This window comes from Ceratotherium simum, chromosome 9 (genome assembly GCF_057802395.1).
Source record: "Ceratotherium simum simum isolate JZ-2026a chromosome 9, ASM5780239v1, whole genome shotgun sequence".
NCBI lineage: Eukaryota > Metazoa > Chordata > Mammalia > Perissodactyla > Rhinocerotidae > Ceratotherium > Ceratotherium simum.
In genome coordinates this window covers 37,884,417-37,903,257 of record NC_141908.1, presented here as the reverse complement: position 1 = coordinate 37,903,257, position 18,841 = coordinate 37,884,417, and the positions used below count along the sequence as shown (strand labels likewise).

Sequence of the window (18,841 nt, the reverse complement as noted above, 5' to 3'; positions counted from 1 at the left end):
ATAAAATTCATCAGTGTGCCTGGGAACGCTGAGGCTGAAAGGCTCTGGTTGACAAAAAAAAAAGGAAAGGAAAAAAAGAATTCAACAGAGTTGTAATAGGATGGATGTGATTTTAGAATAGGATTGCAGAAATACAGAAGTCATGACCTAAAGGCTCCAGCAACAAATTAATATAAATAATTCTGGCAGTCTCATAAAATTACATCTGTCTATGCAGAGATTCACTTTTGAGAGAAAATTACAAAATTTCCAAATAAAAGAATTAATGTGTAAGTGCCATTAAAAATATAGTTTGTGAAAATATTTTCAAACTTTTTGGTAAACTTCAATAGTAATCAAAGTTATTTCTGACTGCAGGTAACATCAAAATGCCAGCAAATGGACCATTTTAATCAGTTTTATTGATTCATGCTTTCAGTTCCTATTCAGTTAAAAACAAGGCACATTAAATACAAGCTCTTATTGCTCTATAAATGCATGCAGCTCATTCTGTATATCAAAAGTAATAAATAATGGCGATAAAACACCAAGACAGTTATAAAAACAACAACCCAGCCTCAAACATAGTATTTAACAGTCCAATCTAGAACAATAACCCAACACAATACATAAAAGTGCTACATATGAAAACATGCAGTGTGTATATTCCCTACAGTACTGGGCTTAAACTTGATGTTCTTTAAAAACACAATAGGGCTTTTTAACTCCCTCAAAAGGGTTGACAAGAAGCAAAACAGTGCAAATTATAGCATCATTGACTTCAATATAATCACATTCGTATGCCAAAAATCTTTACAAATACATAAAAATGAAGGAAATAAGATCAATGATCATTCATACAGTATGGTTAGTAAAAGTCAGAATAAAATTTTTGTTGTACAAAAGAGTAAGCTACATATTTTGAAAAAGACAAAACAAAGCTAGAAACTAAAGCAGAATAGGAAGCATGCATTTAATTGTAGAAACCCTAAAGTTACACTCAGGATCAGTTGATTGAAAGCAAGAATATTGCAAACAGCATGATGGATATGAGGCAGATGACCTGGGCTTCACAAATAATCCAGACTCATCACTGTTGTTATGACCAGGGTAGGGACTATTTAAAGGAGCATCCTGGTCTCTACCACAGATGGGGGTTCCTTCACCTGAAACCCCTTACAGGCTCTTGAAAGAAATCACTTGATGATAAAAGACAATCACTGCACACTCCACCCCCACTCCAACAGAATCATCTAATATGATGTTTATATGAAAAGAAAAAAATTCTTTTGTGCTTGGAATGGATTTTGAAGGGGCTTATTCCTCCATTTCTTTTCTCTTTCTCTGAGATCAGGTAAAGAAGCTGTACAAGTTTAATTAAGAAGTTACAGAAAAATGCGGGGGTGCTTTATTCACAGTAAAGTCTTGGAACCAACTCATTTCCAAGACCAGTCTCTGGGATTGGTAAAGGAGCGTATGTTTTAGAATTAGCAGATTTTAAGCAAAAGCAGATATGCTCAAAAGAGGAAAAATGCACTTTTCTTTGTCCTTAAAAGAACTTCACTCATAGCAAAGCGTGCACAAACAACGCCTATTTTACAAATACAGCTCTGCCCAGGCCAGTCAGGGTATAAGCCCGGTGCCTACTGCAAGGCATTCAGGGAGGATATAAGTCACCGTTCTCTTGCTCTAACTAGAAAAAGGGAGAGAAAGAGAGAGAGAAAGAGAGCACAAATGTACTATACTGTGATACATCATCTATGATGTTTTAAAGGACAGCTCTTCTATCTATTAAGTGTCACTTGGTTCTAAACAGTGAAATCTTGATAGAAAAACATTAAATTACAAAGCCACATGCTTCCATTATTAAAAAATAAAATAAAAGCCAGTGTAAAAATTTCACACCTTGAAAGAAGAAAGTTCACAGTGATACCTGGGAGCATCATTTGCCCTGTTTTAGGTTTTCCTTTAGGAAGTGGCAAGTCTAAACTTCATTTAAAAACAACATGAATTAAGATGCTATCTGAACTGTTTGTCTCAGAGGTGAGAGTAGGGGCTTAGGGGACTGAAATTCCAGTGTTTATATTATGACACACAGGTTCATACTCCACTTGAATGAGGCATAAAGACATCTTACAATGTCGACATAAATAGAAATAACGGCACAAAAGTGTTTTATGTACCAGTTTAAAAAACTAAGACCCGAAGTCTGCACAATGAAAACCTGACACTAAATAAAGGGTTACATTTCCTATTATATACACAACTTGATCTTAAAAAACAAAAAAGCAGGCAGTTAATTTCACAAGAGGAAGCATAATGAATAAATATTCAGATGACTGGTTAAAATGCCACCAAAATATTGCAAAAGCATACCAAACTGGCCCTTTAAATTCAATACATCATTTGTTAAATTCAACGCAGATTGATTTCTATTTTTGTTGTGTGTCTTTATGTGTGTGTGTTGGGGTGGGGGATGTGTGTGAGTGTGTGTTATGTGTGGTTTTCTTTTTGGTTGATTGAGAAATTTTCCATTGAGTACAGAAAGAGAAAGGCTTTAAGCAACCACAATGACCTTGAATATTGCAGCATTGTGCCTTTTTACAAATAATTATAACTAAAGTTAACTAAAGGCTATTTCTATCCTCTTTTACTATTTACCAATACTCCCAAAAAATGATGCAATAAACTAAGCAAAATAGGCTATGTTTGACAATCTCACATGCTCCAAGATTTAGGATTTGGGGATTGAAAATTGTGCTATCATATGTGGATATATAAACACAGGTTTTTAATCCTTAAATTTATTACTACTGTAAAGATTTGAGAAATTTAGTCTCATCCCATTACATCCAACTTGCCACTTACACGCTGGTTTTAAAGTAAAAAAAGCAAGGATCTTCCTGGCAACTATAATAGTCAAAGAAAAACCAGCAGTGACTGGAGAAAAAAAAATGAATTGCTGAGATGAAACTATCACTGTAGCTCCCAGCAAATGTCAGTGCTATCCTTATCTTATACCTGTGATTCTGGAAGCTTTCAGAGTTTCTCTTTGCGACTCACTCCTGTAACCGGATCTAAACTTTTTCTTCCCACTCCAGTTCTTCCAGTCATGCTCTAGATATAAAATTGCACAACACTGTTGGAAGAGGAAGGAAGACAAGCTGGAGAAAGAAGGGGCTGAGAAGTCTCCAGAAACACTATCATTTCAATAGGTCACTCCCCATTCAATTTCTTTTAAGAACAAACACTATCTACAAGCTTAACGTCCAGAGCTTTGTACACGTCACAAAATTCTTCTAGCTGCTTCTTTCCATTTCTGCCAAAATATTCTGCCTCTAGAACTAATTTAGAATAAATGAAAAATAAACAAAAAGGAAGCATGTCCAGTCTAACAGGTCACAAAATGGATGCAAAAGATTAAATCATTGTGCCTTCAAAATGAGAAAAAAAGATAAAATATGCTTTTTAGAAGCTAGATTGAATGGCGAATACAAATAAAGGGTATACATCGACATCCTAAAGCTTTGGAATGTGTCCCAGTGTTAAAAAAGGCAGCTATCCAGATCCACTATTTTGGAGTGGTGTGAGTCATCTCTGGTTGTTGTTACATGATGCTTTGCTGTTCCTATGTTTGTTGGCTGTGGATTTACTGCTCAGACTCACAATCCTCCACAACTTCGGTCCACCGGAATGGGAACTCTTCTGTCCAGGTTCTCTTCTGCAGTTTTCATTAGTATAGCAAGCCGGCTTCCAGACACCCTTCCTTTTTGAATAGCACTCATCAGCTTAAAGAGAAAATAGGCAACAGATTCAGAAGGCAGGCCAGCTCACTCTCTTCCTCATGGTATTTTCATGGTTACCTTTGGAGCAGGCAGAGGTAATTAAGTGCTCCATCAAAAACCATAGCAGGTACTACAGCTCGAATAAGAAGAGTAAAATTTTTGAACGTTTCAGAAGGTGGGGAAGGGGCTGGTATTCTACCACTGCTGCAAAAACTACTCCTATCTAGCAAATGAGCCTGCCTTTAAATGTAAATCAAATGTATCACTTTTTGCCCCTTAATGCGTGCAGGGCACAGATTTTTTTAAGCAACTCAAATATTAGATTTTTAATGCCATTTAAAATTCTTAAAAAAGAATCTCAGGGATTGAACAAAGACAAACCATGACCTATATTTAACTACTCTTTTTTAGTGTTACTGTACTTGACAACTTCAAGTCCCCTAAATCCAAATTCCTTAAAGACTTTTTAAAGTAATTTTACATTTAAGTCCTTGAAAATGGACCCAGAGATCTACCTTAAGAATTAAAAGCACTCCACAGCCCAGATTTTAGCTAATTCACTTTTATCCAATGGATAAAATCAGAATTAGTTTTGAAATTACATGCAGTCAGCGGGCAAAGGCCTTTAATCTGGAAGGCACTTTGCAATTATGAGCATGGGGATTTTTTTTCCTTTTCAAGTTGATGTGGTTTTAACGATTTGCTTTTCTTGATCTCACTTCCCCAATCTTTTTTATTTATTTATTTTTAAAAGAACTGATTTAGCCATTCATCAGAAATATGTATATATATAAACTCTCAAAATATTTTTAGAGTTATAGTTTTTAGCCTACAGAAATACATTTCTTAAAAATGAATGAGTCAGAGGCATCTACCAAGGGGCTGGATCAGAATTTCATGACCTTATTAAAAGCTGTTTCACAAGCTATTGCTTATTAGAGATGGACTCCTACATACAGAAGTGTCATTAGAGTCCAAATCTAAAAATAAAGTCATGTAACCATGCAATATCTGTAGTGATCCTTCCACGAGGATTATTGAAAAAACATATCTATATTCAAAAAGGTGTTTAATGGGATCAAGTGAGCTCTTAATCTTCAAAAAAGGAAAATATTTTATTTAAAAAAACCCTGAAAATATACTACTTTACATCTGATGAACACTGTAACATTAAGAATGCTGACATCTAAAGACAGAACAATTGATTGTGTATTGTTTTGTCTCTGATTCCACGAAGACCTTCAAAGTTTATCAGAGCCAACTAAACTGGTAGAGCTAGAGTTTTTTTCTTTATCCATAAAAATTATGTGATGTACTAACCTTTAAAAATTCAAAGTTTTCTTTAAACATTACTTGTATCTCGAAACCGTATTACAAGAAAAAAATAACATTTGAGTGTGAATATATGTCATGAGAAATACAATCAGCACTTTTTAGTTGAAAATTACACTGTGTATTTGTACTTAAGTAGAAGCATGAACAGTCTCTTCCATTTAGAATTGGACAAGAAATACTCAATTATTAAAAAACTACAAGAAAACCTGCAGACGGTTTAAATTAACTATTTTCTATGTTTAACTCTATTGCACTCAAAAAAATTACTTAAAACCCAAACCACATAGCATGTCTATAAAATTAGATTCTTATTGTTTCTAAAACCCCACATTTTTCAACCCTAAATGCTTATTTACAATACTCATGAAATGAAGCATGAGCTATCTCTTTGAAGAAAAGTTTTCTAAAATCTTGAAACAAACAATATAATATTCTCAAGAAAAAAATTAGATAAAAAATGTATGAAATGATTTCTAATTCCCAAGCATAAATTTTAAACTCAATTTAAAACGTGCACTTAGTTAAACAATAAGCTAAGGAACTAAACATTCTTTTTTGTAATGCTGGACACAACCTGTGAAAATTTTCCGCATTTAGATTCAACAATGCTCTTATCTGCAGCTCATCTCCAGAGAGACAATTACCATTTCCTTTGCCTTGATCTTGTTTGTTTAACTTGACACAGCGAGGAAAAGGCTGACATTGACCAAAATCCCCAGCATTAATTTATTTCATGTTCAGCATTCATCATTGCCATGGTGCAAGCAAGACCTGGCATTCATTTGAAATACCTGCCCAAGAAGCACTATAGAAAAAACCTAGCTGCTTGGAAACCAATACATTCTTTATATGATCGGAGTCCTATGGACAGCTACAAATAATGTATGGGTTTGTGGAATTCTTTTTTTTAAGGAACTTTTAAGGAATGACGTGTAACACCCAGTTTGAAGTTAAAGTAACAAAATTTACTTCCTTCATGGTTATGATTAAACAATTGAGCCTTGGTAAGTAGAAAATTGGAAATAGAAATGCTTGAATTATGTGGTCTTGATCCCAGAAAACAGGTTTTCTTTCTTTTGCTTTTCAGGCTCTTTATAATGTAAGAATATAATAATTACATGTCAGGTTCTCAAGTGAATATGATTCTCAAATGAATACAGCTACGACTTTTTTAAACTTTCTCCATAAAAAATTACTTTCCACATTAGGAAGATTGTGTTGCCTCTTTTGAAACGGGTAAAAAATGGTCCGGCAATGGTATTCCATGGCATACTTTTTTAAAAAGCACACTTCTTAATCAGCCTTTTGAGTCATAATTAATTTGGATTTAATCTAAATAGTCCAACATAATAGAATGTGTCTATAAAAAGAAAGAAAAAGAACATGGACCACGTAGAGCCTTATCTTTGAGGGCAGACATATCAATCTTTGCTGGCTTCAAGCTTTCTTCTTTTTCAGAATGAAGTGACAACCATGTGGACTTAAAAACCCACTCTTGAACATCCATTGACAACCAAAAGATAAAAAGCAAATACACTTGTTTCCTTTCACCCACAACTCACCTGCAAAAATTCATTGAGTTCAACCTGTCCATTTTTGTTCAAATCTACTTCATTCAGAATTTCATGTAGTGTATTTTCATCCATTTGGACATTGATACTCTAAATAAAAGGAAAGCCAAAAAATAATGAGGTTTAATTAAATATTATGCATATCCTTTTATTAATGTCACCAACCTTTCAAAAATTAAAAGAGAAATATTACTCATAGAAAGCTCTAAATGAGAAAAAGTTATGTAATATAATCTTTACATTCTTCTGCTATTAAAGATATTGAACCAAAAAAATATTACCTCTAATACACGCTGAACATCAACAATGGTAATAAAGCCCTTTTGGTCTGCATCAAACTTATGAAATCTCTTCTTATACCTGGAACACAACATTGAATAATGGAAAAATATACTTACATGGGTGAAGATAAAAAAGAGGGATACAGAAACTTATTAGAAGTACCTGTCAATGTCTGAAGGCAGTAGGCTAATTTCAGAGCGATCTGTTAACTGTTCTGATCGAGATTTATAGCCCATTTCATAATACAGAAATTTCCTGGCTGTTTCAAGTTCCTCCTAAAACACAGACACACAAGTTCAAAGATTTATGGAAAGAATTATTGATTTGTTTTTCTCCTCTTGGTTTTCTAAAAAGAAGCTCATCCTCACTTTTCTGACCAGCACAATTTTTTATTTCTTCCAGTTTTATCAAAGTAGAATTTATCTTCAATAAAATTCACCTAGTTTAGGTATACAGTTTGATGGACACTCTACCACAGTCAAGATGTAGAACATTTCTATCACCCTAATAAGCTTCCTCCTGTGCATTTGCAGTCAATCCCTTCCCCAGACTTCTAGCCCCAGGCAACCACTGATCTGCTTTTCCTCACCAGAGGTTTGCCTTTTCTAGAACTTCATATAAAAAGGTTCATGTGGTCTTTTGTGTTTGACTGCTTTCACATAGCACAGTGATTCTGAGATTCATTCACGTTGTTGCATGTTTTAATATTTTGTTTCTTTTTACTGCTGAATATTCTTCCACCGTATTGACTAGCAAAATCTACAGGACCAAATCTCTGTGGTTTGGTGACAAAAAAGAAACTAAAAGTGAAGAAGATATCTAGGACTTGAACAACGACTACAATGTGTCATGCAGTACCAAGACAGACATCACGGGATTAGCTATTCTGAAATTTTGTCACTAGAATGCTGATAGTTGGGTGGCAGTTACAGAGTCATGAGAAGAAACAAACTATCCTGAATAGTTACTTTTCCTGTTTTCCAATGTCCTCAGCCTCACTTGATACTAACTGTTGCTGAGAAACTGTCTTTCTTAGTTTTCATGTCAGTCTCCCAATTAAGAACTTCCAAAATGACTCTATTATATTGTATATTGTTCACAAATATCACCTTCCCCCCTTTTGTGTGTATATATATATATATATACACGCTTCTCCCCCCATAAGTGTACTTCTCAACCCATTGATGTGAGCTTAGACATGTGATTTACTTTGGCTAATGGAACGTGAATGGATATGATATATGCCATTTTTAAGTAAAAGCTTTAAAATCAACTGCACAGTTTTGCTTGGCCTCTCTTGCTCTTGTGCCATGAGAAGGGTATGAATCATAGAGATTTGAAGCCAGTCTAGAACACAAAGAAGAGCCACAGCAGCTAACATGCAGCCTTCAGGTAACATGAGTGAAAAATAAGTGCTTGCTATGGTAAACCAATGAGATTTTGAAGTTATTTGTTATATAGCATAAGCTAGAAAAAGCTCACTAATACAAGTCTTAAATTCCCCAGACTTCCCATCAGAGGATCTTAGTAAGTCATTTTGTAGACCCAAATTCTGGTCTGCAGAATAGTGCCAGTGCAAAGTGAAACAAGGAAAATAAAACTTTGGTACATACACCTGCATGAAATGTGTTTATATGTCTTTGCTTATATCAGTGACAAGTCCCTTTGCTCCTTTTTCTTGGGAAGATAAACTTTTTTCCTGAAATTATTTACTTCCTACTTTCCTTGCTCTTAGGAGAAATACATATATATGATATATATTTAAATATAAATATACAAATAAAATATATATTATATTTATATATTTTTTTTAGCTGAGAGAATTTTTTAGTATTCCTAACTTTTTATTCTTCTTTAATGCTCTTACATAGCAAAATAAAAAGTTAGGAATGCTAAAAAACTCTCTCAGCTAAAAATATAGCTATATACAAAATATATAATATATATTATAAAAATATATTATATATATATACACACACAATATGCATAAGATATACATAAAATTCTATGTGAAGTTACCAAGGGCATTCTTTGCTGGTAGATTACTCTCTTCACACAAGAAAATCTATTAGTTATAAATAAAATTATTGTTTCTACTGCACCAATTTTGCCCAGCCATTTTCTACAAAACTAGTTCAAGATTCATTTCCTAGGAAACACCATCTCTGATGTTCCCTCCAAGAATAAGCTCTTCCTCAATTCATGCCCCTTCATTGCCTACATAATTTACCCATACTCCATCAAGCAAGGAATCACGGAATTTCAAAGCTGGAAGGGATTTTTCCCTGGAAGTCACCCAAGGTACCTCCCTAACCCCACATTTCCTTTACAACATTCCAAAAATGGAAGCATGAGGTCTTCATCTAAAGAATTCTAGCAATGGGGAAGGAACTCAATAGTCCTGAAAGTAGCCCACGAAGAGATGGCTCCAACTGCTGAAAAGTTTTATATTGTGATTAAACCCATCTCTTCGCAATTCCTCCAATTTGTTTGGGATTAGCAAAACTTTCCACGGTAACGTTTTTTAAAGTCTAATTTTTTTTTCTGTATCACAGCACAACAAATATTTAAAGATAGTATCATGGGCTTTCCTCCTTAGAAATTTTCTTTAAGTCTAGAGCTACTCTTCTGATAAGACATGATTTCAAATCCCTACACCCTGCTGGACAATTTCTTCCAAACCACAATTGGTCTGTCATATAACACAATTACCAGAACAAAACACAATACTTCAATTTCTCAAAAAATTAAAAATAGAAGTACCATGCGATCCAGCTATCCCACTACTGGGTATTTATCCAAAGAACTTGAAGTCAGCAACTTAAAGAGATTTATGTATCCTTATGTTTACCACAACACTATTCACAATATCCAAGACATGGAAGCAACCCAAGTGCCCATCAACTGATGAATGGATAAAGAAGATGTGGTATATATACACAATGGAATACTACTCAGCCATAAAAAAGACAAAATAGTGCCATTTGCAACAACATGAATGGACCTTGAGGGTATTATGTTAAGCAAAATAAGTCAGACAGGGAAAGACAAACACCATATGATTTCACTCTACGTTAAGATAAACAAACACATGGATAAGGAGAACAGATTAATGGTTACCAGAGGGGAAGGGGGTGGGGGCAGGGTAAAAGGGGTAAAGGGGCACATATGTATGGTGATGGATAAAAACTAGACCATTGGGTGTGAGCACGATGCAGTCTATACAGAAACTGATATATGACAATGTACACCTGAAATTACACAATGTTATAAACCAATATGACCTCAATAAAATAATAAAATAAAATACAATACGATACTCCAACAGAGATCTGGCAAATACCTAGAAAAGAGGAACTATCAGCTTCATCAGTCTAGAGGTGTGATTTCTATTAAGGCTGCTTAAGATTGCAATTGCCTTTGGGGGCAGCCACTTTTAATTGTTATGCATCCACAGTTAACAAAAACCATATTTCTTTTCCACATGTGCTACTGTTAAGCCCTGTCAAATTTATCGTGAATGGATGGAGTTGTTTTTCTACTTAATGCAAGGTTTGCCATTTATCTCTATTAAATTATACCTAATGAAATTTCACCCGTTGCTTCAATTTGTCATCAAACATTCACTCTCCCTCCAGTTTCTTATTATTGGTACACCAAAAATGCATGCTATCAACATTATAATCTAAGCCCTTGAACCAACATAGGCTGGGTCAAGACCAAAGACAGAGTCCTCCTGACCTGCTACCAGAGACTTCTCCTGAGGCCAACAGTGATCATTTGACTGGTTATAAATCCACCAATTTAAAAAAGATATCGCATGGGCCTTCATAAAATGCTTTATGGAATCCAAATATATTATGTCTATAACATTTCCCTGATCTAACAATCTTGTTGCTCTTTCTGAAAAGAAAATGAGACGTATGAAACGATTTTTTCTAAATGATTCCTTACCAGTTTCCAGTGATTACTACTTCTTGCTAAATGCTGATAAAATAAACTTAAAATGCCATAATCTAGAAAACTACCCAAGATCAATGTCAAAACCACTGGTTTACAGGTTATAAACTATATTTTTCTCTCCTTTCCCTTTTTAGAATTTGGTACTACATTTTGCACCCCTTCTGTCTTCTGCTTCTGTTCCTATTTTTTAAAGCTCAACAGTAGTTAAATAAATCCCATCTGCAAATTCTCTGAGTACCCTGAGGTATCATTTTTCTGCATTGACAGACAAACTCATTTAGAGCAGGCTCCTATTTGAATATCTGTTTCCTCTTACCAATATTTATTTTGCTCTTTTCACATTGAAAATCATTCTCCTCGACCAAAAAGAAAAGAAAGAAAAACAAATTGGTATTAAACTGTGAGTGGAAAAGTTCTCCCTTTTCTCCAGTATTCAAGAATATGGTGCCAGTCACCTTAAGCAATGATCTAGGTTAGGCCTTACTTGCATTCTTTTCAATTTTTAAGCTATTTTGGTGTTCTTGGCATTTTTTCCAACACTCAGCCCATTCCTGATACTATTTGTGTGCCTCCATGTTATTCCTGGATATCCTTTCATTGTTGAGCACTTATCTTGCATCTATTTTAAATTTGTTGTTTATCAATTTGCTTTGTTCAGAGTGGCTCCATTTCTTCACTAGCTTCCCTTTTTCCCTCTTCATTGGAACTGATTTTGAAAGAATTTCTTTTGGTGAGACTCTTTCAATCTACTTAGGCGGTCTTCTCTTTCAAGTCTCTCAATGAAATGTATGTTTTGTCTGAAGGTTATAAAATCTACCTTATCAAATACTCTGGCAACATTGCCCTAAATACATCCTAAGCAGTACTAGTCTCCCTCCTCTCCAGCCCTTCCAGAAAGTGAGAGTTGGCTCTGTCTCTGAATAAGTTCCCTTTTGGAAACTCACAATTCACATAAGCATTTTGAAGGTGCCAAATTATCTGCACAAAAAGAAAATTGTTTCATTTGTTTAACTCAGGATTTCCCAAACTCTTTTGACCATGTAGTCTTCTTTTGATGTGGCACACAATTTGGCAATGTCCCCTTCTCTAAATGTCTCCACCAACTCCTCTCAACCCCCAACTCCCCTAGACAACGCCTTCTCCCCTAATCTGTTCTTCTAAGTTGATTGGATTTGGTCTTGAGTTCTCTAAATCTTTCTCTAAATTTTTAAAATACATATACATTTCTAAGGTATATACGAGTTGTAACCACTCAATTAGATTTCAAGATCCTTGAAACTATGAGCCATTTATTATTCCTCGAAAATATTTGGTATAATGCTCAGTATACAAGTCACTCATTAAGTATTGACTGGTAAAAACACACACAATTCATCTACAGAGAGTTATTTATCACCTTGTTCCTCTTTCACTTTTGCAAGTTAAATAATCCCAGTGCTTTTAACCTTTTCTCAGAAGTCCAGCTTTCTAACCTTTAATTCTTTTTCCCCCCTCCTTTGTTCTCTCTAGACTGTCCACAGTGCTCATTAATACTCCTATATCTCAGATACTGAGTAACAACTTTAGGTCTTTTATTTCTGTTACTTTGTTGAGGGGGATGGAAGAATATTTCTGAGTACATAAATCTGCTCATAAAATTTGAATGCAAGTTAAATCTAGTTTCCTCGGGAGGGCCGAACACAAGCAGTTTACAAAATTTTCTTTCTCCTTCTTACCTCCTACAGCCTGAATTCCTGGCACAAAATATCTTCCTGCATATTCAAATTACTTCAACCATAATTTTTACAGGAACACATTATCCCCAGTCCTTGTATATGGTAAAAATGATTGGCAGTAGCGCAGGAGTAAGCTTCCTTCTTGGGTTGCCTCTGTATATAGCTTTAGTTGATCAAACCAAAACTCAAACCTGGAAGAGCTGTAGACCAGATATGCCAATGCAGAGCACACAGGGCAGGGTGGGGAAAGCATATGCTCTGCGATCAGAATACCTGGTTTCAATTCTAGCTGCACAATTTATTAGCTGGATGAACTCTGACTGGGACTTACTCCCTGAGCCTGTTTCCTCAACTATAAAATGGGGGTAAAGGTTATGCTTGACAGAGTTGTGCTCATGATTAAGGAACTCTTGTCAACCAGTGATTTCCACCATCAGTATAGCACATACACTGCATTAAAATTACTAGAGGAGATTTTTTTTTTTTATAATTTTATTTATTTTTTCCCCCAAAGCCCCAGTAGATAGTTGTATGTCATAGCTGCACATCCCTCTAGCTGCTGTATGTGGGACGCTGCCTCAGCATGGCTGGAGAAGCAGTGCGTCGGCGCGGGCCTGGGATCCGAACCCAGGTCGCCAGTAGCGGAGCGCGCACACTTAACCGCTAAGCCACGGGGCCAGCCACTAGATGAGAATTTTTTAAATGGAGGGCCATGGTTTCACCCCTGAAGACTCTGACTCTGATAGTCTAAAGTTAAGCCTTGAAATCGGACCTTTTTCTCAACATTTCCCAGGTGACTGTGATATGATATTCCCGTCTTTGGGAATCTACACCAGAATGAGAATGCTTTAAGGACAGGACCTATGCCCAATCCTTCCTTACAGCCTCAGCATATGACATACATGCTCAATAATGTTCATTCACTCATTCAACAGACATTTATTTAGGGCCTACTATATGCCAGGCATTGAGGGAACAGAAATAAAACAGATCACGTCCTCTCCTTTGGGAAGCTTATTTCCTGGAGAAGAGACAGACAAGAAATAACAAACAACTAAATACATGGTATGTCAAATGCGAATAGATGCTAAAGAGAAAAATAAAGTAGAGAAAGGGGTAGAAAATGCCATTCGGATTGGTGGAGGGGGGAAGTTGCTCTTTTATTCAGCCCAGTTAAGGAAGGCCTCTCTAGAGTAGAGACTAGTTGGAAGTAAGGGAGTCAGCCATGAGGATACTTAGGAAAAACATTCCAGGCAGACAGATCAGCAGGGCTTGAATAAGGAAAAGCGAGTTGATCTACAGTTTGGACGGGAGTGAATGAAAGGTAAGAAAGATGGGGGGATCACAGAAGTGGTGGCCAAACAACCGAGGGCCTTGTAAGCCACTGTAATGACTTCAGCTTTACTCTGAGTAGAAGAGAGGGTGTTTTAGCAAAGGAACTGTTAAGTACTAGTCCTCATCTTACTATACCTATCAGCAGCATTTGATGCGGTAGATTACTTTCCTCTTCTTGAAATACTTTCTTTCTAACCTTCTGAGTCACAACTCTCTCTTAAGTCTTCTCACGCCTTCTCCAATCTCACTATCTATTACTTTCTCTTTCTCATTGATTCTTCCTTATCTCCCCAACTTCTAAACTTTGGTGTGCTCCAGGCTCAGTTTCTGGACCATCTGCCATTGTCTAACTACATGAACTCCCTATATGATCTCATCCAGTCTATGGCTTAAATACCAACTCAAATTTATATATCCACTTCAGACCTCTTCTCTGAATTTCACATTGACATATTCAGTGATGTGCCTTACTCTTAATAGAATCACTGAAATTGCTAAAGCAGGGACACCAGTTTGGGGGAGGGAAGTTATAATAATAACCCATTTAAGAGATGCTGGTAGACTGAATTAGGGTGACAGTAGTTGAATGTGTTAAGAAAGGGTTGAATTCAAGCCATTATTTGAAGATAAATATAAGGTCTGCTGATGTATTTAGATCAACTATGATACTATGGTTTAGGTCTAAGCAACCAAAGAGTAGAATAGCTATTTATGACATGGAGAGGTTGGTAGTAGTAGTAGTTTGGGGGAGGTAAGAGGAGATCCAAGAGAGATGGTGCTATGGACTGAATTGTGTCTCCCAAAATTCATATGTTGAAGCCCTAACCTCCAATGTTATAGTTTCTGGAGATGGATGCTTTGGAAGGTAACTAGGTTTAGGTGAATCTTGATGGGATTAGTGCCCTCATAGGAAAAGACTAGAGAGCTTTCTCTTTCTCTCTCTTTATCTCTCCTCCAGCAGGCAGCTGTCTGAAACCCAGGAGGAAGGTTTTCACCAGAACCCAACCATGCTGGCACCCTGGTCTCAGATTTCTAGCCTCCGGAATTGTGAAAAATAAATGTCTGTTGTTTAAGCCGCCGGGTCTGTGATATTCTGTTATAGCAGCCCGAGTAGACTAAGACAAGTGGTGTTCCAGAAAGTATTTCAAGAAGGAGGGAGGAATCAACTATGTCAATGCTGCTACTTGATTGGGTAAAAAGAGGACTGAGAGTTGACAGGTATATTGAACAACATGGAGGTTATTGGTGAGAGCTTGACCAGAGCTACTACAGCAAAGAGGCAGCGAAAGAGCCTAAATGGAATGGGTTCAAGAAAGACTAGGGGGAAAGGAACTGAATCAATGAATACAGAAAGTATTTTTTGAATAAATACATGAAAATGCTTTTGCATATCACAATAGTTTGGTTTAATTAAAAATCATGAAGACCTTGTGTTCATTACAACAAGATGTATATGTGGGCATCTGAGCATCACTGGCTTTCTTTTTTTAATTTGGATATAAATATAAAATTTCAAATGACACAAATCAATAAGCATTTGGTGGTCAGGCAGTAAACCACTGTTTCCTACCAAAGGCAAATTTGCAGGAGTGTGAATTTCACCGTAGAATATATTCTAAGAGGGTTTTCAATGAAAACCAGAAAAAGTTCTACCACAATCATTATCATCTTGCTTTTTCAGGAATTATGACCACGAATTTGAGAGCATTTTCCTACAAGGGATTTTCCAGAAACAACCAACACATTCTGGTACAAGAATATCTTTCCAGTTTCCTAAATGCTAGCAATATTAAAAACACACACATACAAAAATTGGCAAGAAATCTAAAGTCACTATCAAAAACTATGCCTCTACTAACTAAAACCAGCTTCTACTAACAGATCAGGACATTATATGTTTATAATGGGAACTGTGGTTTTAAAGACTTATATATACCTGTTTCTTATACTCATCCCAATTCAGTTCTCTGCCCATCAGTTCAACAATCCTGGGGAGGGCTTCCTCTGCTGCCTGGACATTCAGAAAGGCCAGGCGAGTGCGACGTGAAATCATATCCACTGCCGTGCAGGCGTACTCCTTAATTCCATATTTCACCTGAGTTTGAATTAAAGTAAAATTATGACTTTAGGTTTTTTTAAAAAAGAGGAAATAGAGTTTCACTTAAAAAAATTCACGATTAGGAAAACTGACATTTTTCTTTACACATTCTGGTTCTCTAGCACGCATGAGACAAATAGTGACATCGCACAAGTTCCCCACCTGCCTGCAAAAGGAGGTTTGGAAGTTGCGACAAATTGGACAAGAGTTAATGCCTTCTTCCTGAGTAGAATCTGGCACAAACATGCAAATCGCATCACTTCTCATTTACCACCCAAAGTAATCACTTACCTCTTTACTTATACATAATATGGATGTTAATTTACATAGCTGAGTAGGCAAAGAACAAGTATTAAAAGGTTATGGTCTCATCGCTTTAGGCTCCCCAAAGTTTTCTGTCTCAGAGTTACCAGAAGACAGAAGTCCTGCATTCAATCAACAAGCAAATGCTTACTGGACGCCCATGATTTAAGGTGAAGTGAATTATAAATAAATATAAAGCATGGCCTCTAGCTTCATAAAATATGAAACCTTGCTGGGAAACAAAGCTTAAATCTTTGAGATGTTAAGTGTCAAAGCAAGATGTTATCAGGCAGCACATGAGTGGTACAAACTTGAAGAACTACAAGTTCACAAAAGGGGCAAACAACGTGAATTAACAAGACTCGGGATAGCTCCGTGGAGGAGAAAAAAATCCACATATTCTTTTATTGTTGCTACCACTATCAATATCACTTCAGAATTAAAATTAAAATTTTGTAAATGAGGGTCGGCCCTCATTAACCCACTTAGTGGTTAAGTGCGCGCGCTCGGCTACTGGACGCCCAGGTTCAGATCCTGGGCGCGCACCGACGCACAGCTTCTCCAGCCCTGCTGAGGCCGCATCCCACATACGACTAGAAGGATGTGCAACTATGACATACAACTATCTACTGGGGCTTTGGGGGAAAAAAGGAGGAGGATTGGCAATAGATGTTAGCTCAGAGTCGGTCTTCCTCAGCAAAAAGAGGGGGATTAGCATGGACGTTAGCTCAGGGCTGATCTTCCCCACAAAAAAAAATAATAATAAAATTTTGTAAATGAAAGGATTTGTGCTGGGCAGGCATTTTTTCCCAGGTTTTAGCGGACATACTTTCACTAAAACTTAGCTATATGTAATTTTTAAAGATGGAAAATGAACAGATGAATGGAATCCCATGGCAGACAGGAAATTCCCACGTGGCCATCCACATACCTCTGCTTCAATGTATGGAAATTCTGACACAAGACGCACTCCAACAATGGGCCACCTTTTTCCGGTCACACTTGCCATTTTGGCCACCTCAAAAGCCTTGTCACCATAGGTGGCGGCCAGATGCTGTGCCACCTAGGGATACAAAACTGTATTAGGTGGGTACTTCGAATATCAATAGTTTCTAGTAAAAAGCAAAAAAGGTACTTGTTTATCTTGTCAGTTTTTTATAGCCTGTAACCAATAAATCTAGGAGAATATTAGATTTTGATTTTGTGGGAGGAACCCACTTGGGCTCCGAATGCTCAGGCAGCACCAACTCTATTCCACATGGATCCCTGCATCAGTGACTGATGAAGCTCCAACTTCATTCTGCTCCCGATATCACTTCTGAAGAACAGCCTTCCTTATGCTCAAGATAGAAATAATTTGGGAGCTCTGTCTGCTAAGAACAAACCACACAGACCCCAGATTTTAAAATAGAAACTAAAATGTACATTGCTTTTTAGGCAACTAAAACAAAATATGATCTTTTTTTTTTTGGTTAGTTCACTTCCACAGTACGCAGACAGAAACAAACTGAGCAAAAGGAAACTCTAAATCAGGCAGGCCACATGGTTGCCGATTCCGTAACTGGAAACAGTGAGGTTAGGTAAAGAGTAAGATGATGTGGTAATGCACACCAACCTCACTTTCAAGTCCGTAATCCTGGACAAGCCGAATGTAGAGTGTGGGGCTCCAATCTTTGCCCCCTTGAAGGAAAAGCCCAACAGTTCTACTTGGTCCCGCTTTCAAATCATGGGTCTTGACGGCAGCATTTATGGTATCTTCTGCCATAGATCGGTAGGTTGTCCACTTTCCACCTACAAATAAATTGATAAATAATTCATTAGGTTACCATTCATTATTTTTCTTATAATTAACCATTTGTCAACTTATTAATAACAAAATTCACCTGTTGTTTATAACAAAGCAATGGTGTAAGACTTTACTCAGAATCATAAAATAAAATCCCTGTTCATTAGAGTTAAAAGAGATTCCAGTGTGACAATTTAACTCAGGCTCCTATCTAAAGCACACCCAAATAACAAGGTAACATCCCATACCTGCTATCGTGATGAGGCCGCTCTCACTGATGTCCACAACGTGATTTCGGGAGATGGACTGAGTATCTGCAGACTTGGGATCTGTCACAAGGGGACGAATACCGCTCCATGCTGCCAGGACATCCCCTCTTCTCACTATGAGGGATCAATGCCAAGGGTTAAGAGGATTACTCAAAGACATCTCAACAAAACTATGAAATAGTTACTAAGCAGGAAAGAGTTCACTAAAAAGAACACAGGAGTATGCACTTTAAAAGGGGAGAAAAGAACCCTTAAATATAAGCACTAAATGAGTAGATAAGTACAAGAAAAACTCATGAAGAATTATTTTGTGACAAAGATAATCTCCATTAAAAAAAGCAAAAAACTTGAAAATCACTGAAACCAGTACCAAAGAGGAAACAAAAGAAACAAATGTCAGCAACCTGGGACAATCTGGAA

General features: G+C 36.6%; 1 protein-coding gene across 4 annotated transcripts in view; it reads right to left on the bottom strand.

Moving 5' to 3' along the window:
* Positions 1-381: 381 nt before the first annotated feature.
* Positions 382-18,841, bottom strand: part of GPD2 (glycerol-3-phosphate dehydrogenase 2) — a 138,714-nt gene continuing 120,254 nt past the window's right edge. For all 4 annotated transcript variants that reach the window (XM_014785956.2, XM_004428301.3, XM_087435231.1 and 1 more), the window contains exons 10-17: positions 18,401-18,535; positions 17,982-18,157; positions 17,298-17,429; positions 15,902-16,060; positions 7,115-7,227; positions 6,952-7,030; positions 6,662-6,760; positions 382-3,767 (exon numbers count right to left, since the gene is read on the bottom strand). In XM_014785956.2, coding sequence (XP_014641442.1) covers positions 3,642-3,767; positions 6,662-6,760; positions 6,952-7,030; positions 7,115-7,227; positions 15,902-16,060; positions 17,298-17,429; positions 17,982-18,157; positions 18,401-18,535 — 1,019 coding nt within the window. In that variant the 3' untranslated portion in view covers positions 382-3,641. The remainder of the gene's footprint in view (positions 3,768-6,661; positions 6,761-6,951; positions 7,031-7,114; positions 7,228-15,901; positions 16,061-17,297; positions 17,430-17,981; positions 18,158-18,400; positions 18,536-18,841) is intronic.